The sequence below is a fragment of the Micromys minutus genome (genome assembly GCF_963924665.1).
Source record: "Micromys minutus genome assembly, chromosome: 10".
Classification (NCBI taxonomy): Eukaryota; Metazoa; Chordata; class Mammalia; order Rodentia; family Muridae; genus Micromys; species Micromys minutus.
This window is the reverse complement of record NC_137979.1, coordinates 11949430-11972100: the sequence shown is the minus strand read 5'-3', so window position 1 is coordinate 11972100 and position 22671 is coordinate 11949430. Positions and strand designations below refer to the sequence as shown.

General features: G+C 45.8%; 2 protein-coding genes across 3 annotated transcripts in view; one reads left to right on the top strand and one right to left on the bottom strand.

Annotated features, from left to right (window-relative positions):
- Positions 1 to 3672: 3672 nt before the first annotated feature.
- Positions 3673 to 12265, bottom strand: JMJD4 (jumonji domain containing 4). 2 transcript variants are annotated; one of them, XM_080923626.1, is made up of 7 exons: positions 11900 to 12265; positions 11573 to 11738; positions 8638 to 8736; positions 8243 to 8377; positions 7824 to 8091; positions 6941 to 7087; positions 3673 to 6717 (listed from the first exon to the last, which is right to left on the bottom strand). In XM_080923626.1, exons 1-7 carry the CDS (start codon positions 12162 to 12164, stop codon positions 6418 to 6420), a joined length of 1380 nt encoding a protein of 459 aa, XP_080779752.1. In that variant the 5' UTR covers positions 12165 to 12265; the 3' UTR covers positions 3673 to 6417. The 2 variants fall into 2 exon arrangements, with proteins under 2 accessions (XP_080779752.1, XP_080779753.1); XM_080923627.1 differs by lacking the exon at positions 8638 to 8736.
- A 113-nt stretch (positions 12266 to 12378) lies between these two features.
- Positions 12379 to 22671, top strand: part of SNAP47 (synaptosome associated protein 47) — a 40836-nt gene continuing 30543 nt past the window's right edge. Inside the window, exon 1 of the mRNA XM_080923631.1 lies at positions 12379 to 12493. The gene's annotated coding sequence lies outside the window, so the exon portion shown is untranslated. The remainder of the gene's footprint in view (positions 12494 to 22671) is intronic.

Genomic DNA, 22671 nt, shown 5'->3' with positions numbered 1-22671 from the left:
CAGTCTTATGAATGTGAATTCTGGCAAATCCCTAGTTTCTCTAACATGTTTTTGTTTGTTTGTTTATTTTTTTAACAAGAAATAAAGCACACTGGATAAGGACCTTCTGAATGGCAGGTGTGTGAAGAAAGCCTTTCACAGTCCCAGCATATTTAGAGCACATGAAACACACTCATGCAGGAATACACTCAAATACACTTGAACAATGTGAATGCAGACAGTGTGGTAATCCTTCTCTTCTTCCAGGTATCCTCAGAACCATTAAAGAATTCGTGTTGGAGAGTGTTCCTCTTAAGGAGAGCACTGGAGAACCACTTATTGCAATCGCCTTGTAAACATGAGTAAACTTGTACCCAGACATGTCCTTTGAGTACAAATAAATATGATAAATGTCACATTTGTCATCAAGGAAACTCATATGAAAACAGTTTTCTTGATTCTTATAAAGGACACAAAAAGGTTCAGAGTGAACAATAAGAAAGCCAGTTTGTGAGGAAAAAAGATAAGGTTCTCTTAGATTATGTGAAAGAACACATACTAGCTAAAACACTGGGAATAGGAACATGGGGGAAGCATTCAAATTTTCAGTGTCCTTCAAAGGCATAAAAAGGACCAGAGGGTAAAAGGCCTGCAGGTCTAAGTAATATGGTTAGGGTTCATTTCACACTTCTTTCTGAGAAGCATAGAAGAACTCTGGAGAAAAGTCTGATTGTAAGAAATGTCAGAAGCTCTTCGCTTTTTCCACTTTCATTTGAGGACACAGAAGTCATGTAGAAAAAGACTGTCACTGAAAGGCGTGTGGCACACTGGAGATGGCCGTGCACTACGTCGACTTTACAGTGCGAAGACGCTGCTTTTCTGGGTCAGGCCTGGAATGTGTCTTTTATATTACATTCAATTTTGTAGTATTTTGTTGAGCCTTTTTACAACTGTACTCAATGAGATTTATGATTCTTGGTATAGTATATAATATAGTATTATCTAGTACATACAGTGTATGCATGTATATATGTGTATCTGTAGGATACAGTATAGTTTGTATATGAGTAGTATATATTATATAACTGGTTTATATAGTGTGTAATTAAATGTAACCACTATTTTACTGTAGTATAATACTACATGTCTGTGCTGTTGAAGTCTTATCAGTGTGTAGAATAAAGTATTTCAGTTACCCACCCCAGTCCCTGTCTGTACCGATTTCTTGCTCCAGGAGCATGGCTACCAGATTCCTCAATATTCAGCATCAGTTGTTTTCCTTACCAATCTATGGACCTGGGACTGCAGCTGGTATCAACATCTTCAGCATCAACTGGACATGATGGTGGTAGAGACAGGGAAGGAAGGAAGGAGGGAGGGAGGAAGAAAGAAAACAAACAAAACCAACCAAAGGAGACAGCTCCACAGAATCTTCATCATCCCCATTCTTGTCCCTGAGGACTAGGGAAGGTTCTATTCTGTAGCTCTGGGAATGTGGCTATCAAACTTTAGAGCATATCTCCAGAAAGCTATCAATAAATGATCTGTAGACATCTTTTCACATCCTGTATGTTGTATATACCAAGGTTACAAGGCCTAGCACCACCTTTACTCAGGGGATATAAGATGTCTTATTTTACAACTGTAAGAGATTGGACACCAGAACTATGACTCCAAATGTTACCTTTAAATAGTCCATAATTCTTAGGGAAGATTTTCAGTAACAAAGACGTAAGAGATTCTGAAAAAAAGCCCTGGCACTACTTGGGGTTATACCATGGGGCTTCAAGAAGGTCTCATCTAGGTCCATACCCACAAAAAGTGGTTAAGGATGCTATATGCCCCCCATACTTATTTCAGCTCTTATTTAATTAAGGAAGGTACTGTTTGTGTTTCAGAACTTCTGGGATTCTGGGCTTACCCATGTCACACACCATGGACTAGTGAGGGTTCCATGGCATCCTGTGACATCAAGACTTTAGCCACAATCCTATGCACCTGCTTTCTTGAGTCCCAGAGAAGGTCTTCTCATGGCTAAGAAGGGTCATGGCCTGTGCCATCCTGGGGTGAGGCCAGAGATAGTTCCCAGTATCCTATAGAACTGATCGCAGTTGCTGCGAAAAACACCTGTTATCGAACTGGCTTGTGCTTCCTGTGAACACGTTTGGGTACCTGTGTTCACTACATGATTGGACAACTACTTTTATGAACATTTTGAACATGCACACTGTTTATGAAGCAAAGATGAAAGCACACAGGTTGTGCTCAATGTAAGCAAAGATTAGAGTCTAGAGGGCATCCTACAAGGAACTGTACACTGACTGTGGGTAGGGTTACAGACGGACAGTTTAATGTGGAAGAATACTTCCAAGAAGGGAGAGGGGCACAGATGGGTAGAAAAGTCGGAGGCTCAGTGTTCCCACGAACCAGCACACTGGGGTCTGTGTTATTTGTACAGTGTGCTATTCTTGTAGGTATGATTCAGTTTCTGTTGGGTTGGGCTCTCCCTGACGCCCCTCCCCCACTGCCCCTGTTTGTTCCTATCACTGGTTTCTTTTTTATATACTAATCTATAAAATTCATATAATTTGTATGTTCTGCTCTACTCTCCTGCCACATCTTCAAACCCGATAAATGTGGGGGTCACAGACCCCCCGAATATTTATTTCTCCATGTCTCAATGGGTCTTCACCAGCTAAACAGGAAACCACCTTAAGAATAGTATGGGTATATAAATCTGACATGCAGATTTGCAAACTTGGGCCTATGTGATGAGAAATTCTGGCTGTGCTGCAGAGAGTATGGGGACTTCTTGGGAGACAAAGTTAGACAACCTGCGTGTGGATGAGTAGGGGCTGGGACAGGGATCGACACAGCAGGGTACAGAAGGTCCCTCAGTGTCTGCTGCCCGCAGGTTGTCTCCCATTGCAGTTCCTCAGAGACATTTGGTAGAAAGGCTACCACTTGGGGATTTCCCACACAAGCACTAGCAGATGGTGCCTATGTGAGGAACAGCTAGCTAGGTGTGGTCTATGGGTGAGTCAGTCACCAGGTATGACTGGAATGCAGCTCCAAACTCTATCCCCCTTTGCAAGGCCTGCATGCAGAGATGGCTTACATAATTCCAGCCACACAGAGGTCATTGTCTAAGCTTGCAGGCACCAGCTGACAAGACAGAACCTGGCTTCATACAACACGTTGTCTTGTGTGGATCTGAGAGAAAATTACTCATTTCTCTCCTGCCGAGCCTTGTGAATTCCAATATTGAGAAACAAGGGAGAGAAGTGAAAGCTTTCTACCCTGCCTCCTCAGCAAGAAGAGACTCCTTGAGGCCCCTTCTATTGCAGTACTTAAGTTTTCTCTTTGCCCATTCACTTTTCTCCATCACATTATTCCTGTGTGAATCTACCAATTAGCTTGTCTCCCACAGGCAAGACGCAGCTGGGTTTGTTTGTTCTTTGAGATCAGGTCTCTCTACATAGCTGGCTGTCCTGGAACTCACTATATAGATCAGTTCAACAAGAGACCCCATCTGAAAAAATAAGGTGGAGAAGCAATAGACACCCAACATTAACACTATTTGTGTGGTTTCAGTGCTCTGAGAATGTAAATAATTCTATATACATACATATAACTTATTTTCTTCACAGCATTTTTAAAAAAGATTTATTTTATGTATGTGAGTACATTGTCATTGTCTTCAGACACACCAGAAGAGGGCATCAGATCTCATTACAGATGGTTGTGAGCCACCATGTGGTTGCTGGGATTTGAACTCAGGACCTCTGGAAGAGCAGTCAGTGCTCTTAACCACTGAGCCATCTCTCCAGCCCAGGTTACTGATCTTTTATAAGCCAACTTTTGGTTTCATTGCTATTCTCCATGTTTGAAAGACCTGTGCTGGCTATTTCCATCTTACTCTGTGGGTTCTATTTCTTGGGTTCTGAAGTCCTGCCAGCTTATCATGTTCCCTCTAGGGAAAGTTTTAGCTGTCTTACAAAGTTTGTACATTGCCTCTTCATTCTCAGCAATCTAAGGTATATTTTCTAATGTTGCTCTTGATTTTTCATGTTACCCTCACATAATCTGTATCTATACTCGAGTTCTCCAACTATTTGTTATTTAATTGCAGGCTTAGCCAGGCATAGTGGCGCGCGCGTGTGTGTGTGTGTGTGTGTGAGATCCTCCCACTGGGAAGGAAGAGAGGAGAGGGTTCCCTGAACACAGATCTGAGTCCCTCCTCGGGCACAGATTAGGATGTTTTCCTTTGTTAATGCTTTAGACATATTTGAATAACTAGGTGGAGGGTATTTAACTGTTAATCCCAATCATCTTCCAAAAGATGTTACTTCTTTTGAACAGCAGTGTCACAATGGGAACGTGTGTCAGAATCAAGGTTGTGTCATGGCAGTTGGGGCAACAAAATAAGATGATATAAGATCTCGAAAAACACTAATGTCTGGCTACAAGGAGCAGCAACAAGAGGGGCACCGGTGAGGCCTGGACAGCCCAGACTGGGCAGAAACCCTCACACAGGTGCCAGCTAAGGTCTGGGCCGTCCGTGAAGGACTCTAGTAGCATGAAGGGCTGTTCCTCTTTGACATGGATTCTAGGGTTCACGGCCCCTCCTAGCCTGTTAATCTGACTTGGGATTCTATTATCGTTCTAATAATGATGCTCATGGATAATTATGATATCATAGTAGCTACCCTCTATCACACATGGCCTAGGATGTTAATTTCTCTTAATTTCTGCCAGTCTAGAATAAGGGAGGTAAATTAAGTTGCTGGGCCACTTGAGTGAAGTTGAAGTGTCTCCACATAGGAAAGAAACCAGGGCCCCAGATACTACATCCCTGGCTAGCTCAAAGGCAGAGCCTGGGCAAGCTTGTCCACTTAGCTGTGTTTGAGGACTCCCTGAGATAATGCTGGCATAGGCTCTGATAAAGGAGCTACTGCCATTATTTAGCTGGCAAAGGGCTTGAAGGTATTAGTAAATACTTGGCCTTTCCACTGACTCTACATCTAACACCAAGCACCATTCTCCTGGCCACTGATCTCCAGCAGCTCCTCAGTAGTCCCAACCAGGAGAAAACATAGGTGTCCCTGCCCCCTACGCACATGCTTACAGTCAGCTAGTCTGCAGAGGGCCTACAGCTCACAGGGTCAATTTGCTACTCTGCAGGGCACCACCAGTTGTGCCCTGTAAGATGCAGCTCTCTAAACCTCACATGGCTCCTCTGAAAATGTTCCCAGGCCTTGCCCAGAATGGTCTTTTAGGGATGACAGGGTGTGTCATGGGCACGAGATCCTGTATAAGAACCCTACAAAGACTGGCCAATTCTGCTTATAAGTTCCTTCTTCCTATGAGGCCTCAGTTCAGACCAGGAAGGCTGCAGGTTTAGGCAGTTTCTGTCTGCAAAGATATCCACAAGTCCAGCACTATTAGAGCACTAAGTATTAGAGCTGCGCCTCATCCTGGTGGTCTCTGCTGGCGTCCAGAGTAAGCAGCTGGCTCTCACACAGGTTGTACACCTCTGCCCTCAGCCACACCCCTACTTCTTGAAACAGCACAGAGAACATCAGTGGCATGCAGGCACCAGAAGTACCATGTGGATTCATGCAAGCCATGAAGCAATGGTTTGTCTCCACCTCAGACTCAAGAACATGCATGGGCAGTGAGTTATCCTGGGTCAGCCTGAGACTGGGTGTTTATCTATCCCCTCTACAAGGCTCCCTATACTTCTGCAGATGAGCTAGCACAGGAGGCTGGGCCTTGAAGGACTGCTGTGGGGAAGAATGCTACTTACTGCCCCTTAGTTCTGTACCATCATCTCCATCCTGAGGATTTGGATGGACCAGTACCTGGGTTTTCTGGCCACTTAGTATTGTGCCTCCAGCCACTGGCAAACAACACCCAGCTTAAGACCCCTCCGAACTTATACCCTGTTAGTTCTTCCTAGTTCAGCTGGAGTCTGGAGCTCCTAGGACAGACTAGAGGATGAAGAGCCTTGGAGGACAACTGCATGCATGCATGCATGCATACATACATACATACATACATACATACATATCTATGTCCCAGGTTACACAGGGACACCTCCAAGGTAGGTAGATCAGATGTCCATCACTCAGGAATCCTAGGATAACTAGAAGAGGTTGGGCGGCTCCAAGGAAACCTGGTTTCATGACCACTACTCAATTCACATTCTTTTTGGCAGGCTTGTTAGAGGCCAGATAGGCGAACATCTCCCTAGCCTCCAGGAGTTAAACTTCCATTTTGGCTGGACCTTCCTCAAGGTCCACCCTGCAAGAACTGCACTGGCACAGGCTTGGGGCACATCCTAGGTCTCAAAGGAAGGTAACCTGCATTTCCAGAAGGGCCCTGAGGCAGGAAGCTGCTCTCCAGGATTCTTCCTGCATCTTGCTCTGTAGCACACTAAAGGGCCTCTGCAGCAGTCACCATGTCCTCCAGCTGATGAAGCAGCTCCTCTGGTTGTGGTGAGAAGGTGCTGGTGTCCACTCTCTGAAAGTCAGGATTCACAACCACAGAGGCCAGCACATCTGCAAGGCGGCCAACATCAAATGCAGCCTGCTGTAGGCCCAGGCCTAGGCTCTTGCTGTCCCCTGAGTCCCCCTTTAGCCCTTGCCTCAGGACAAGGAGCCTCTTCTCAGCAATGACCTTAAGGAAGTGGTAAAATTCTTCAAAATTGATCCCCGTGCAGGACTTCATGATGACCTGGACCAAGAGGAAAGGAAAAGTAAGCCCTGGGGTCACATCCAGACTCAGGCTGCTTTTGTGCAAAGATCCCTTCCACATAACCAGGTGTCAGAGACTAAGATGAGACCCAGAGACAAAGGTTCAGAGCCAGGATAGTCACCAGCAGGGTCTGAGTCATGAAGCCTGTCCTGGTATCTGTACTGGCCCCAAGGCTGACTCAACATGAGCCGTTGCTTCCCACCTGGCAGTGGTGGTGCCAGTCAGGCATGGAGTCCTTCCATTCTCCAACCTCATGCTGCACGGCCTGGAGCTCTTGTTGCAGGAAGTGCCACATGTTTGCCAGGTTGAAGCCATTAACCCAGTTATGGTTGATAGAGATGGTGTCTTCCTGGAGGGCAGAAGACAAGCTGGTCCATGAGGTGACAGCAGGCCTCACCATGGTTAAGCAAATCAAGTCCCATCCCACACCCAGCAGGCTCAGTGCTTTGGGTTTATGTAATAGTTTCAGCTGTCAACTTGACACAATCTAGAATCACCTGAGAAAATAATCTAAGAGCAACTGTTTACGGTGGAATGGCCCGTGGGCATGTATGTGGGGAGCCCGTCTTAACTGATGTGGGAAGACCCACCTCATTGTGTGTAGCACCATTAGGCAGAGGGTCTTAAACTGTGTAAGACCAGAGGACCTGAGCAGTGAGTAAGTAAAAAGTAAATCTTTATGCATTCCTCTAATCTTGACTGTGGATGTGATGTGACTAGTCATTTGAAGTTCCGGCCTTGACTTCCCCACAGTGATAAATGGTGACCTGGAATGAACCCTTTTCTCCCCTAAGAATGAAACAAAGTGGGCAAAGGTAGCAAAGGTACAGACTCTGGGCTACTGCAGCTAGGAAATGTGGATCCCGTCTTATGATGGGTATCACGCTGGGATGAAGGCTAGAACCTGACAGGCCAGGGCAGGAACCTGATTAGAGTAGGGCAGGGGATGAGCTCTCTGTAGTCTCATTGTGGCTTCCCACCCTATATCCAGCAGTGCAGAGGAATAATTGTGCCCTCTTTCTACAGCTGGAGGGGACAGAGTGGGAGGGAGCCTGGAAGAAGCTGAGCCATGTGCACAGTCTTACCAGATTATACACTTGATGGTGCCACCCACTGGGCACAAACACCATCTCGCCAGGCTCTTGGACGACTTCAATGGGGAGGCTGTTGTGCTGGATCTTGGGATACAGGTGGGGGTCCAGGAGCTCGGTGGAAGTCACATCATAGGGCAGGTTACCATGGCAATCCCGAAGGGCTTCCTCCTGCCCCGGCGGGAAGAATAGCCATTTCTTCTTCCCACAGATGTTGACTGACCAGCTGAAGGAGCGGAAGATGTCTGCATGGAAGGGAGACCTATAGCAAGGGCTTTTGGTTTGTGTCTTGTTAGTCCTGCATGGAGCCTGTTTACTTATTTTTTTTGATAGGCCTCTAGACAGATGCCCCAGATAGTAGTCACACCTCCCATCTCACCTTCACCAGGTACCCATGTCCCTTCTGTCATTACCAGGTGCCCCTAGGGCCCGCATAGACAAAACGGTAGTCATCCACATTGAGGACGTCCCAGAACTCATTCAGCCAGTCTGACGAGAAGTACACAGGCAGGGTGAATATATCTTCCAAGTCAGCCACCAAGGAGTCTCTGAGGAAACACAGACGCTATAGCAGTAATCTACTCTGCCCCACCGAAGAAGGCCCACCCACATCAAATATGGCCACCTAAGATCACCCAGTCTGAGGACCTGAGCTGAACCTCAAATCACTCAGTCCAGATTGCTGAAGATGACTTTGGGGGCACCCCACTTAGGCAGTAGTCACTGGGCCTCTGGACACATGGTAAGCATCATCATGACCTACAGGCCTCCTCCTTTTCTTCAACAACAATAAAGAGCCTAATGGTACCTGGCAACTCCAGGCTGTAGCCCCAGGTGTGAGAGTCTCAAAACCCAACACTGGGCCCCCAAACACTGGATCATATTAACACCATTCTTAAGGGAGATGCTGGAAAAAAAAAAAAAAAACCTTCTAGATTCATGTGCCTATAACTTCCAACAAGAGACAGAGATGGCCAGAGCCCTAGCAGCAACCGATTATCTGCAGGTCTCCAAACATCAGGATCCCTGGCCTTTGCACATGCAGCAAGCTCGTTCATCTATTAAACCCTCAGGTATGGCTTCCTCTGTGGCCTCCTGATTATGCAACAATATGCTTTCTGCACTTTTTGGTTTCATGTCTTCCAGACAAAAGTACAGTTTAACAATGTATTTCTAATGGTATAAATATGCCAGTGTAATATTTGGGAAATACTTGTAAGAGTAACATCAAAGCAAGCAAACAAAAAAGACACAACCCCCCCACCAAAAAAAAAGTTTACCTAAAATTCCAAACTACTACACACAACAGTATTAGGACCTGTGTTGAGGTTTGGTCTGTTGTTATGTATTGTAATGCTAAATTCTGTACCCTAAGATCTAGACCTATGTGTGAATTCTCACAGTTAGCAGCTTTTGTGTGCAAACCTGGCTCCTTAATTTAAAACTACTGGTTAAGTAAAAATGGCTATAGCCAATTACTGTGGGGTGGGGGTGGGGAGATTAAAGGTAGGTAGGGTTAGGGGTGGGAGATGAGGGATGGTGTGTGTGTGTGTTAAGTTTCCTGGTTGAGCATGAGAGAAAAGGAAAGAATGAGGAGAGAAAGCACCCATGAGCACATCATGGAAAACAGCAAGTACTTGGGGAATACCACTGGGGAGGTGAACAGACCAGCAGTTAGAAAAGTAAAACAGGAGTTTCCCCTAGTAATTGTCAAAGCTAAATAAAAAGTCGTAGTCTGGTCTCGTTTATTTGTAAACTGGTCAGGGATAAGTTTAAACTGGTTGTACTGTGAGTCTGTTCCTATCACGTCCAGACCGAGGACCTGTGTCTGGTCACACAGTACCCAGCTCCTGCTCTAGGCCTAAAGAAGTAGTGCTGCAGGGCAGATGGAGGCTGGTGTTTCTCTGCATCTGGTCAGTTGTGGGAATGCAGGGGCCTGAATCCCACCCACACTCTACAGTTCTGAGCCTTATTTCACACACAAATGATAACAGGAATTCAACTGTTCACTGGCTCACTCAACATTGCACTGAGCCTTTTGCTGTGGGTCTCAGTATGTTGGAAGGCATGTCCATCCCCCCTCAAGGGTTAGCTGAACTGCCCGCTAGTATCCCTAGACATTGGGAAGAGGACACGCCCTCTATTCAGTTTAGATGGGCCCAGTCACAAGCTGATCCACACCTGTGTTCCTATTGATTTTACTACCTCAGGTTACAGACTCGCCCCAGGGGCATACTGCCCTGGTAGCTGTATATCTTGAGTGCTGGATTGAGAGAATAAAGCAGTATATATTCTGGTAACAACCAGTTATGTCTTTCTTGTAAATCCTCAGGCCTTCGCCCGATTCTGAGTAGCTGTTTGCGGTGCAGGTGCAGCAAATGGAGGTCCCAACAAGATTCGGGAAAGAAAGGATACCCTGAAGGATCACCCCAAAGGCTGGCCAGCACATGAGAAAACTGGGGTGTATTGAAAATGGGATCCACAGTTGGTGGATCAACTAGTGGTTTGTGCTTAATCAAAAAGCGTAAAAGAGGTAATGGTAAATGTTTTTGTATATGTGCTGTGCTAAAGACTTAGAGGAATGAAGATATTTCTCATAGGTGTTTTTAAGTCTTGTACACAGATTAGAGGTAGTTTAATTGGACGAGAGAGAGAGAGAATGGGTCTCAGAAAAATAGTCCTCTCCCTTGTCTGGGATGGGCATGGCTCCCAACATCAGTACAGTGGTCTGTGCTTGTGGAAGGCACATCAGGTAGAGGAAAACACAGTGCCAGGGTCATCTTGGAAAAAGTGATACTCTTGCCAAAGTGAGCATCATATGAGCTGGGTCTCAGGTGCAGCCAAAACTCCTGAGATGTAGGACGCTCCTCATCTTATGATAGGCTTATGTACTAGCATGTCCAAGTTGAAAATACCATAAATTTAAAAACATACTAATAGCATGTGTTTAGATGCTCAAGACTGTAACATTCCCAGTTCCAAAAAGAAAAGAAGCAGCAGTTGCCTAAGTGCATGACCACCGTAGCTAAGCACAGCAACTGAGAACACTGTAGAGGAATGATCATTTCCGTAGACCCCAGAGTTGGATGAGGGTTATAGCTTCTTGACACTGTCCATCACTGAGATAGAAGAGTAGAAGAAGAAACACACCACATTTGGCTGGCCTGGGAAAACACCAAAATTCAAATTTCAAAGTAGTTTCTACTGAATGCACTGCACTCTTGTCCCAGCACAAAATCAAAATCTCCTAAGCTGCTGCGTGAGAAAACTGGAGGCTGATCAGGGAGGGTACCAAGTGTCACTTTAAAGAGTAAGGGATTTCCAAAGTGGGACAGGAGTGGTTGTAGAAAGTTCACTTGACCCTTTAGAGAGCTTAGATATTGGGCCAGGGGATGGCAAGAATCCCCAGAGCAGTCATGGAAGGAACAAGCCTGTTCTCAGTGGGGTCACAGAAAGGATAGCCCTAGAGGATCTGAGAAGTACCTGCTCAAACATTATACAGAAGAGGAAGGAGACAACAGGCCACCTGTACCCATACAACATCCACGAAAGACTTACTTTCCCCATGATAGTCTACCTGACCCGCTATGTTGATCTCCCCACGCAACCATCCTCCTCCCAACTTGAGATACAGACTAGAACTCTCTGTAGAGGTAGCCCCTCTGAGGATAGCAGGCGTGCTCTACCTGTACTGCTTGCTTAGGGCAAGTGCCCAATGTCCATCTGCCAGCCTGTCCTATTACCTGCACAGATGCCAGTCCTTGAGGTAGAGGCAGCCCCGCGGAGAGGAGTAGCCTCCTTGGATGTACTCCTTCCAGTAACTGATATAGTCACGGAAGGGCATGTGCTCCTTGGGGTTTGAATTGTATTCCCGCACTCCACAGTTAGCAACAGGTACAACCGCGTCTCCTGCAGCGAAAGATTCAGCACAGAAATGGCAGTGTCATACACGTAGTTCACCCTCTTGGGCTCCGGCCACCCTCTGAACGAATTATCCAGATTCCACTCTTCTGTCCAGCCCTGGCTGCCCTCCCATCCCGGGGTATTCCATCCTGTCTGTGCCCTCTTACCATACTTCTCCTGCAGGTACTCGAAGTCAGGCTTTCCCTCCGATGTCACCCAGCGCCTCCTGCTGCCCCAGCCCTCGGTGAAGGCGCTGGAAAACATGCAGGGTAGGTTAGGCAGCAGGAAGCCCTTCACGAAGTCAGCATAGGAGAAGGTGTCCGGTGCCTGAATGAAAGTCACACTGCTGGGTGTGGGACCGCCGGCGCTAGGGACTCGGTCCCGCAGGCCCCGGTAGTACCGCTCGGCAAAGGTGCGCGTCTCCCGATCCATCCACCGCGGAACCTGACCCCAGAGGCCCAGTCCCGCTTCTCACTACACTCCAAATGGGGGCTAGAGGCTGAGAAACCCCCTAAAAGTAGTCCGGAGCACAAATCACCGAGAAGGAGCCCGGAACAAAAAAGCAGAGGTGTGACATTCCAGCAGGAACTCAAGCCTTGGAGCTCCAAGGTGTGCGCGTGCGCGTCTACGTGGTCCCGCCCTTCCGCGCAGGCGTACAAGCGCTCGCCAAGTGACGGACCGGCTCTGCAGCTGCTGGTGTCTCAATTTGGTGGTCCAGTGGAGCGTGCCATTGCGTCTTCTGCGCGCTCCTCTTGCCTCAGGTGAGCGCTAATGCGCAGTTAGGCAGTACCTGACCCTGGTACAGAGACAGGAGATGAACATAAATCCAAAACCTTAAAGGATGACTGGGTCTTTAGATGATGGTGGGGCGCGGAGCCGACGGTCAGGATCCGCGGGGCGGGGTAAGGTTTCCGAGTCTCCTGGGTAGGTTGTGGAGGAATCTTTCCAAGGATTGTGGCGTTTATTTAGAAATAGATCGGGGGGAAATTAAAAAGGAGAAAAGCGAGCTTTTCGAGATGCTGAGGTTCAGGTAGAAAGGTATGCATTAGGAAGAGGGGAAGGATAGAAATAGGCGGAGGGTTGTTTGGTCTAACTCGCCCATTGTGGATCTCACTGCGACTCTTGTGGTCAGTCTAGAGCTCTGTTTCAGCTAAGTCATGGTAGAGATGACAGCTCATAGAGAAATTCAAGTGAAGAGAAACACCCATGCCAGAACTCGTGGTGCACGACTATAATCCCAGTATTGGCTGAAACAGAAAGATCTGACGTTCTAGGCCAACGTGAACCACAAATCTAGACTTAGCTCCAAAAGGAAAAAGAGGCCAGGTTACAATAACAACAACGCACCCAAAATTCCATTCACATGCGATCACTAAATCTGGTATTGAGCCAGTTTTTCCAGGTATACATGTGTTTACATTCCAGGTATACATTTTATCCCTGTTAGCTCCTCCCTCTCCCTGGGGCGCTCTTCTTTTCCTACACTGGCAATATATTATATTCGGAAACATTTTTTTTCTAGATCTTTAATCTACGTCTGGCATATAATTCTTAAAATTCTTGGACAATTTGAGCTGATAAAAGCCATTTCGCATGCTAATGAGCCCAACACCATCCAACAGCCAGTAGGGTAGATTTTTTGGGTGGAGCTGTTTACTGAAAGACCTGAGCAGGATCTGAGGGTAGGGACTTTCAGCCCAGCCCTCCACTTCTAGGGCTAAAGGTTGAGTGGGTCATCAGTGGCCAGTGTTTAATCAAGTCATGTCTATAACGTCCCTAGAAGACTCAGGATCCTGTGTGCCTAGGGAGACTGACGGTCAGGTCTCATTCTTGACATACCCCGTGTAATGTCATTTAGAATAAAATAGTAAATATAAGTTGGTTTTCTGAGTAATACGAGCTTCTAGGGGAAATCCAAGACAAGGGGGCTCTCTGGGACCCCGATTTATAGGTGCTGGCACATCAGAAAGAATGGTGATTAAAAATCTGGGCTTGCATCTGCACAGAAGTAGGGACATCTTGGGAGACAGAACCCCAGCCTTGGAACCTGATGTGATCTCAGGTAGACCTTGTCAAAGCTTAAAGAGCATTCTTCTGGGGTCCACTGCTGAAGACCCTTTTAGGGTCCCCGAATTCTGTGCTTACCAGGACGTGAGAGCAGAGGTGAAACGAGAAGCCTGTATTTTTTTGTGAGAGTATGAAACCCAAATAGGAATCGATTCTTTGCTTTCGTATCTGAGACTAGCGTCACCAAGTGCAAGAGGTCAAGGTCAACAGGTATATATGCTCTCAAGATCTGGGGGTTGGGGGGGTGGGGCTGTGTAACTAGAACATGAGCTCTTGTGCCCTGTGTAGTTAGTGCTGTAATCCTGGTCTTCACATGATGGCTGGCCTCTGGGTGTTCATAACAGTGTCAATTATGTGAGGCCTGGCAAGAGGCTTGAAACACAGGTGTGTGCCCATGAAGTTGCCTCTCCTACCTCCAACGGGGAAGTGCTGGTGATGCACATCCTCAGCCCACACAGACCTATGGAAACTGCGCATCCTGGGCAGAGCCACCCCAGAAGAAAACAGGAAAGGATTGGAGTTGGCACACTTGAGGCGAGGTGGAAACACTGCATGGTCTCTTTTCTCTCTCTCTTTGAATTTCTAGAGCATGCCCTGCAGCTACGCAGTGGTGTTTGCTTGAAACATCCTCAGACAGCATGCCCCAGCCTCCCAGGGTGGGGATGGGAACTTCTGAGGGAGTGGAAAGAGGGTCTGCTACAGAGCAGGAGGGCAGGTAATGGAAAAAGCCAGTCTTGCCGCCCCCGCTCAGACACACTGCACCACTGTTCTCCCGTTCAGCCTTGTAGTGGAAGGTGTGCAAAGTGTTTCGTGTTCTGCTACTTTGGAAATTAACTAAAAATAGGCTGTTTACTTGCTATTGAGTTTTACTCAAGGGCACATGGGTGATGGAAATGCTGAAAGAGACCCATTATGCCAATCCCAATGTATTAGGAGTCACAGTGACGTGGGCCTATTCCCCAAGAACGTCATTTATGTGACTTTGCTTGACACCCAGGGGTTGCCTGCCATGACTTCCCACAGTAATTGTGTCTCTCACACAGGGTCCTCTCAGAGTTACTACTCTGTACCTGTCCTGGTGGAGGCAAGTTACAACCTTACAAAGGCAGATACCATACAAAGAATTCAGGAACAGAGCATCTCTGGAGGGCTCATTTACTGTGTGTGCACTGGGTACCCACGGAGTATGCAGGAGACTCGATTCTGGGAAGGTCACCTTTGGTGCACATGTTGAGTTATGTTGGGAAAGCTCTCTGAGGTGTGGAGTGCTATGGTTGGTGGTGGGCTCTTTAAGTAGAAGCTTTAAGGTAGAAATGCAGTTCAGAGACTGGACAGTGAGAAGCCCTTAGATGGATAGAAGGGAGGGGCAGCAGAGGGAAGCTCAGAAACCATTGGAATGGGTGAAGTTGGACTTTACATTATGTTAGAAGGTTTTTTCTTTTAAAGAATTACTTATTTTATCTATATGAGTGCACTGTAGTTGTCTTCAGACACACCAGAAGATCTCATTACAGATGGTTGTGAGTTACCAAGTGGTTGCTAGGAATTGAACTCAGGACCACTGGAAGAGCAGTCAGTGCTCTAACCACTATGTTTGTTTTTGTTTTTGTTTTTGTTTTTGTTTTTGTTTTTTTTTTTATGATTTGTTTCACAGAGCTCTCTCCACTCTCCCACAACTCAGGGTCTCCCATGTGCAAAGCAGGTCTTTTACTCTCTCCGCCCCCACCCCGGAGTACGTATTCAGAAGAGTTTTGGGTGGAAGCATGACATTTTATAATTCTGTTTCCTGACTAATTGGTGGTGAATGGACTAAAGGGGCAGGAGGAGCTATGCCAGTAAAAGGTGACCCTGTAGAGAGCTGCCTCTGTCGCCAAACAGGTTGCAACCTATGCCCAAGCCAGGTCTGAAAAGAGTCAAGCTAAAAGTGGAAAGGGTGGGGGGGAAGGAGATTTATTCATTGTGGCCACACTGTTAGAGGGACAAAGAGATCTAATGAGCCCTCAAGTTTGGAAGTGAGATTAAATAGAAAGCCAAAGATTTGCATAAGTGTCCATACTCATCATTAATCCATCCTTGTCTGGACTTCAATCTCCTCCTGTAAGGTGGTCTAACAAATTGTTAAAATCTGGGAGACAGGTCCCCTTCTGGCTGGTGTCTCTTCCTTTTCCCAGTTTGAGATTTCTGGGGAGAAACCCATTTCTCTGGGATCCATTGTTTTAATACTTGATGGTCGGATTGAAAGACGCAATTGTCTCTTAAACTATTTTCATTTCTGCCAGGTCTGTTACACCAGGGTTTACTTCTGGGTTTACGAGGATGAGGAAGGGGGCTCCAGAAACTCTTGGTTCTAACAGAGTTTTTGCTTAAAAAAAAAAAAAAAAGAAAAGGAAAAACCATATAGCCAGGACCTAGTACAGTATGAGGTACCCAACAGATGACCAAACAAGGAGCTTCCTGTTGGTCTGGTTTGGTCGGAGATGCCTGTAAGGTGTGTTGTAAAGATGCTAAGAAGTCACAGTTGAAGCCTTGGACTTGGTAGATATGATTGGAGGAAGTCAGCCTTGCCATGGTGCTCTTAGACCTTTGTGTCTCACAGTGGGGGTCGAAAAGAATGGTGGTACCTGAGGGAGGGTATGTATAGGCTTTAATGTGGAGATTTGTTGTTGTTGTTTTTATTTTTCAAGACAGATATTCTCTGTGTAGCCCTGGCTGTTCTGGAACTCTCTCTGTAGACCAGGCTATCCTATAAATCAGAGATCCCCTTGTTTCTTCCTCCCAAGTGCTAGGATCAAAGGTGTGAGTTACCTTGCCTGGCTTAACTAGGAGGTTTATAATAGGCTTGTGAACTGCTGAAGTTGTCAGGGGGAATTCCTGGTAAGTAGTATCTTACTAAAACAATAGTGACGTGGAGAGGTTGGAAAAACCTTTGGCATCTATTGACCGAACAGACTACCAGCTTCTGCCAAACCCAAAGCTAGGAATGCCATCAGGTAACATCTGAGACCTAGAGAAAAGCAGTTTCCAGCCTGCTGTGGCTGCCTCTCTGATGAGTCCACCAACACATTTTTACATTTGCCTTGACTTACAACTTCCTTTGTTCTATAAAACATGAAACCGCTTCCACTTTGGAATATGGAATTTGGGGTAACCTAAATCTGTGTTGTTAGACCCTGGTCACTCACAATGGCTCCAAAAGAAACATCTGTTGATTCTATTTAAGGTGAGAACTGTGCTCTTTGTATTGACAAAGTAAATGGGATTGGCTACAACCTGTAGCCCACGTCCAGTTGCCAGAAATTTGTAGATGAAGCTTCTTGGCACAGCCACACCCCGCAGTTACGTGTTTCTTGTGGTTGTTAGTGACAGTGACTAAGACACATGGCTCCTAAGCCTAAAACACTTACAGGGCCCTCAAGCCAGGTTTATAGGCCTGATGTAAAGAAGACTGAAGTCAATAATGCTGAGGAGGGGTTGTGTGGAGAGCCCTGAGAAGGGTCTGGCTGCAGGGGGAGCAGGAGCCCCTTGAGGACTCAGTGGGGACTATGTCAGTCTAGGCAAGTAGGAAGGTCATGGGTCTAACCACGCATGGGCAGCTTCTGCTGTGTGGGTGGGAACAGTTTTCTCCTTTCTGCCCTTCCACTTAATACCTGTTTATTTTGGCTTTTTGGAAGAGACATCCTAGAAATCTGTGGAAAAGTTGTGGCCACACGATTCTTCTTTGAACTTTCTCAATCCTGGGCACAGCGCTCAAACTCATTGTCATGTTATTAGGACAAATGCTTGCTGTTCCTCTCCTCAGCTTTTGGTTCTCTGTCTTTTTCCTCTTTGAACATTGGAATGAGTTTCAGGTCTTTTCGTTATTTTACCAGAGGGTAAACAGAGGTCCAGAAGGTGAGGTAACTTTTCCCAAGTCATAAAGCTCTGGTGGAGCTGGAGGAGCAGCAGCTGGAACCACAGTGCGCTTCCTCTGTGGCTGCGCTGCTCGGTGTGGGGATTTTCTGGGGAAAGTGTGGATAATTTCACTGCCCACTCATGGAGTACCTCCCAGAGCTCTGCTCACAACAGCCTTGTGGAGCAGGTGACTGCTCATACAAGCTTTTTGTGTCTAGCAATGCAGTAGTGTGTTCTTGATTCCTGGAAAATGGCTCCTAAAATCCTGAGAAGGGAAGCACCTTCTGTGGGCCAGCAGTCTCTAGGGACAGGGTGGAACTTATTGAAAATTCAGGGCAGGTTCAGAGGATAGGGAGGTCAGTCTTATTCCCAGGCCTCCAAGAAGGAAGAGGGGCTGACGGTTGACTGGATCACCCAGGACTAGTGGCTGATTCAGTCACTCATGAAATGAAGCCTCTGTGGGTGGAGTGCCATGGAAGTAGGCTTCCGAATAGCTGAATACTCAGATATTCCAGGGAGGCCAAGGAAGCCCTTTTTCTTCTTTATACCTCGTCCTGTAGAGTTTTTCATCTGCATTCATTATAATCAACTAGTAAACCTAAGTGTTTCTCTAAGTTTGTTCTATCAGCTGTGTGGCTCCCGCCTTTAACAATTACCATACCCTTAGAAACTATGGCTGGGCTAAAGTGGCTCCCCTAATTCTGAGAGGTACATGCCTGTACTTGTTTTTTTTTTTTTTATCTGTTTGTTTGTTTAGAATATTTTTATTAGATATTCTCTGTATTTACATTTGAAATGTTATCCCCTTCCCCTACCCTGCTCCCTTCCCCCCCCTCCACTTGTCTCCACAAAGGTGCTCCCTCTCCTAATCACCCTCTCCACCTCAGCACCTTGGCATTCCCCTACATAGTGAAAAGTCACTCTCACTGGACCAAAGGCTTTTCTCACATTGATGCCAGACACTGCCATCTTCAGCTACATATGCAACTGGAGCCGTGGGTCTCTCAATGTGTGCTCAGTGTTGGTGTTTTAGTCCATGGGAGTTGTGGAGGGCTTGGTTGGTTGATAATGTTCTTCCCATGAGGTTGCAACTCCTTTCAACTCCTTCAGTGCTTTCTTTAGCTCTTTCATCGGGGTCTCCGTGTTCAGTCTGATGGTTAGCTGCAAGCATGCTCAGCTGCATCTGTATGACTCTGGCAGAGCCCCTGAGGAGGCATCCCTATCTGGTTCCTGCCAATAAGTACTTCTTGGCATCAGCAATAGTGCTTGGGTTTGGTGGCTGCATGTGGAGTGGATCCCTGGGTGAGGCAGCCTCTGAATGATCTTTTCTTCAATCCCTGCTCCTTTATTTGACCTTGTATTTCCTCCCGTGAGTGTTTTGTTCTCCCTTCCTAGAAGGACTGAGGCATCCACACTTTGGCCTTCCTTCTTTTTGAGCTTCATAAGGTCTGTGAATTGTTTCTTGGGTATTCAGAGCTTTCTGGGGCTAGTATCCACTTATCAGTGAGTACATACCATGTATGTTCTTTTGTGACTGGGTTACCTCACTCAGGATGATAGTTTCTAGTTCTATCCATTTGCCAAGGAATTTCATAAAGTCATTATTTCTAATAGGTGAGTAGTACTCCATTGTGTAAATATATTATAATTTCTGTATCCATTCCTCTGTTAAAGCACATCTGGGTTCTTTCCAGCTATTTATATATAAGCCTTATTTATATAAGGCTACTATGAACATGGTGGAGCATGTGTCCTTGTTATATGTTGGAGTGTCTTTTGTGTATATGCCCAGGAGTGGAATAGCTGGGCCTTCAGGTAGTACTATGTCTACTTTCCTGAGGAACCTTCAGATTGATTTCCAGAGTGGTTGTACCAGCTTGCAGTTCCACCAACAATGGAGGAGTGTTTCTCTTTCTTCACAGTCTGGCCAGCATCTGCTGTCATCTGAGTTTTTGATCTTAGCCATTCTGACTGGTGCGAGGTAGAATCTCAGGGTTGTTTTGATTTGCATTTCCCTGATGACTGGGGATGTTGAGCATTTCTTTAGGATACCTGTGCTTCTTAAAGCTATTCTTTAGTATATGAGTGTTTTGCCTGCACGAATATGCACCACATGAATGCACTACACCTGGATGCCAGAAGAGGGCATCAGATCTCCTGGGACAGAAGTTATAGACAGTTGTGAGCCACTATTTGGGTGCTGAGACTCAAACATGGGTCCTCTGGAAGAGCAGCCAGTGTTCTTAAACAGCTGAGCCATTGCTCCAGCCCCACCAATGACTTTCAAGGGTTTAGAGGTCATGTGCATGGCTTGGAGGTCCTCTAACCTGTGACCACTAGTCTAATAGGCAGGTCTTCTGAGGCATGAAGGTATCAGCACCTGCTCCCTGTATTTCCAGGCATTATGGTGGAAGGCTTAGGCACGGGCTTCCTAGTTCAGAGATTTGTTGCCTACTACTTGCTGTGGTTTATTCAAGAAGAAGACACTGCCATTAGTGTGGCCCTGGTGTGCCAGGGAGGGGCTCATAATGTAGACTAGCCTGCTGAACCCCTCCCTCAGAAATACAAAGCACCCTTCTATACAGAAGGAAGTGTCTCCTGCAGCTGAGAAAATCTCCCCCACTTTTCCAGTGACATCAGGCTGTAAACTTCCTGGCTGTTTCTCATGGAGCCTTCCTGAGGTAAGCATGCGAGGTGTTTTGTTTATTTTGAACGAGGTGGTTCCCCTTGGTCTGGTCAAGGACAGGTTGTTAGGAGGCCTGGCTCAGGCTCAGCATAGGACCTGGTTGTCCTCTACAACTTGGAGTTATCTCTGAAATCCTTTTCTAAAAAAATAACATTTATGTATCTTCTTTTCTTTGCTATGATAACAAACTTCTCCTAGCAAGTCTGCAGTCCAGCCGCTTTCTTCCAGGAATATCCTAAGCTCTGGTCCTTGAACTGGTGGAACTGTGCTTTGCTGGTGTAGGAGTGAAGGTGATAGCCATAGACATGGGAAATGTGGTCTGCTCTTGCGGCTGTCATGGAGAAAAGTTCTAGAATAGGTTTGTGAAGAATTTGAGCTGGGTTATTAGAGATGTCAAATTGGCATTTTGTTCTTACCTGGCACTTCCATTTTGTGTATCTTAAGTGTGATACAAAGTTTCCTTTTTTCATCTTCCTTTTCTTTTTTCCTCTTTCTTATTGTGTCTTCTGGTTTCTGTACATATATTGTACGAGACTAACTCTAATCAGACAGTAAAAGCTAAGGCTGCTTTTCCTGCTCCTGTCCTGGTTTGGTTTTCAGAAGAGTTTGGGTATCTTGCTGACAAAGACTAGACTTCTCCCAAGGAACTCAATGCCCCTAAGCAGTAGGAAATGGCTTAAGGAGATTGACAACCCCTATCCCCTCTAACACAGATGAGGGTGGATTAAGAGTTGGAAGGGTAATAGATATAAGAGCCCAGTAGAAAGCTAAGTATGCCTATAGCCTCCAAGTCACAGCCTTCCTCCCTTAACCTCCCCAGGCACCACCAAATTCATCCTTTCCCATAATGCATTTCTTATGGGTTGGGCTAGTGGTAATAAATCCCATATAATCCCAACAAATCCCAACAAATAGACTGACTAAGACAGTGCTTCAGAAAGACTTTTTAAGGAAAGATTTCATTTCTCCATTTCTGTAGGATGCTGAAAATTCTGTCTTCATCTTGTACTTTTGAAATTGGAGAGGCTCTTTTTGGGAATTCTTTGAACCTCGTGGATCTGAATGTCCACATTCCATTGAAAGCTTCAGGGTGGGAGATGTAGCTCTGTGGTAGATTACTTGCCTAATATGAACAAAACCCCAGTATTCGTTTGCACCATAGAAAGGCAAGGGGAGAGGAGGTGGTTTGAATGAGAAAAGCTCACATAAACTCATGTCTTTGAATGTTTGGTCACCAGGGACTAAACTATTCAAAGGTTAGAAGAATTAGAAAGGGTGACCTTGTTGGAGTAGAGGTGGCCTAACAAGGAGGAAGTATATCACTGGCGGTAGGCTTTAAAGTTTCAGCCTGTAATAGCCTATGTTTTTGTCTGTCTGTCTGTCTGACTATCCATGGATCAGAATGTAAAGCTCTCAGCTACTTTTCCAGTGCTGTGTGTGCTGCCATGCTTCCCTCCATGGTAGTGAGCTAAGCCTCTGAAACTGTGAGCAAGCCCCAATTAGATGCTTTCTTTTATGAGTTACCTTGGTTATGCTATCTCTTCATAGCAATAGAACAGTGACCATGACAAAAATCTTCAGGAGTTTTCAGCTGTTACCTAATAATAAACTTTTAGTGCCTTATCCTTATATTCTCTGGAATTCCCAGAGTGCAACTATATGTTTATTTAATGGTTTCCCATATGTCTCAAAGAATGTCTTCATTGTCTTTTTTTAATAACAATTATTTTTAGTTCATTCTCTCTCCCTCTTCGTCTCCCTTTCCCTGTCCCTCTCCATCACCCTGTTCCTATCCCTCTCTTCCTCCCCCTCCCTATCTCTGTGTGTGTGTGTGTGTGTGTGTGTGTGTGTGTGTGTGTGTGTGAGAGAAAGAGAGAGAGAGAGAGAGAGAGAGAGAGAGAGAGAGAGAGAGATAGATCTGGACCTCCTAAACTTGGAGTTACAGTAAGTGTTCTTAACTGCTGAACCATCTCTCCAGAGCCACCTGTTTTATTTTACTTTTTAGAATTATTTGATGAGTTCTTTCAAAAGAATTGTCTGCAGTTCAGAAATTGTGTTTGTTATGGAGTTATCTCTTTATTTCATACTTGTCGTTTGTGATTTTCTTATAAGATTTCTGGTTAACCCATGTGTTTTTTTTCTCTCTAGTTCCTTATCCTATTTCTTATTTATATAATGAATTGCTTTTCTTATTTTGCTTCTGTCTGTATTTCCTTCGGATTTTATTTTGAATTATTTTATAGGCAGCTCATGGCTTTCCTTTGGATTGAGATCTGTTTTCAGACAGTATCTGTA

Coding starts and splice junctions, on each gene's coding strand:
- JMJD4 (XM_080923626.1), bottom strand. CDS start 12,164: ATGGATCGGGAGACGCGCACCTTTGCCGAGCGGTACTACCGGGGCCTG. Junction 11,739..11,899: donor GTACCTGCAGGAGAAGTATG/GTAAGAGGGCAC, acceptor CTTTCGCTGCAG/GAGACGCGGTTGTACCTGTT. Junction 6,718..6,940: donor ACTGGCACCACCACTGCCAG/GTGGGAAGCAAC, acceptor CTCTTGGTCCAG/GTCATCATGAAGTCCTGCAC.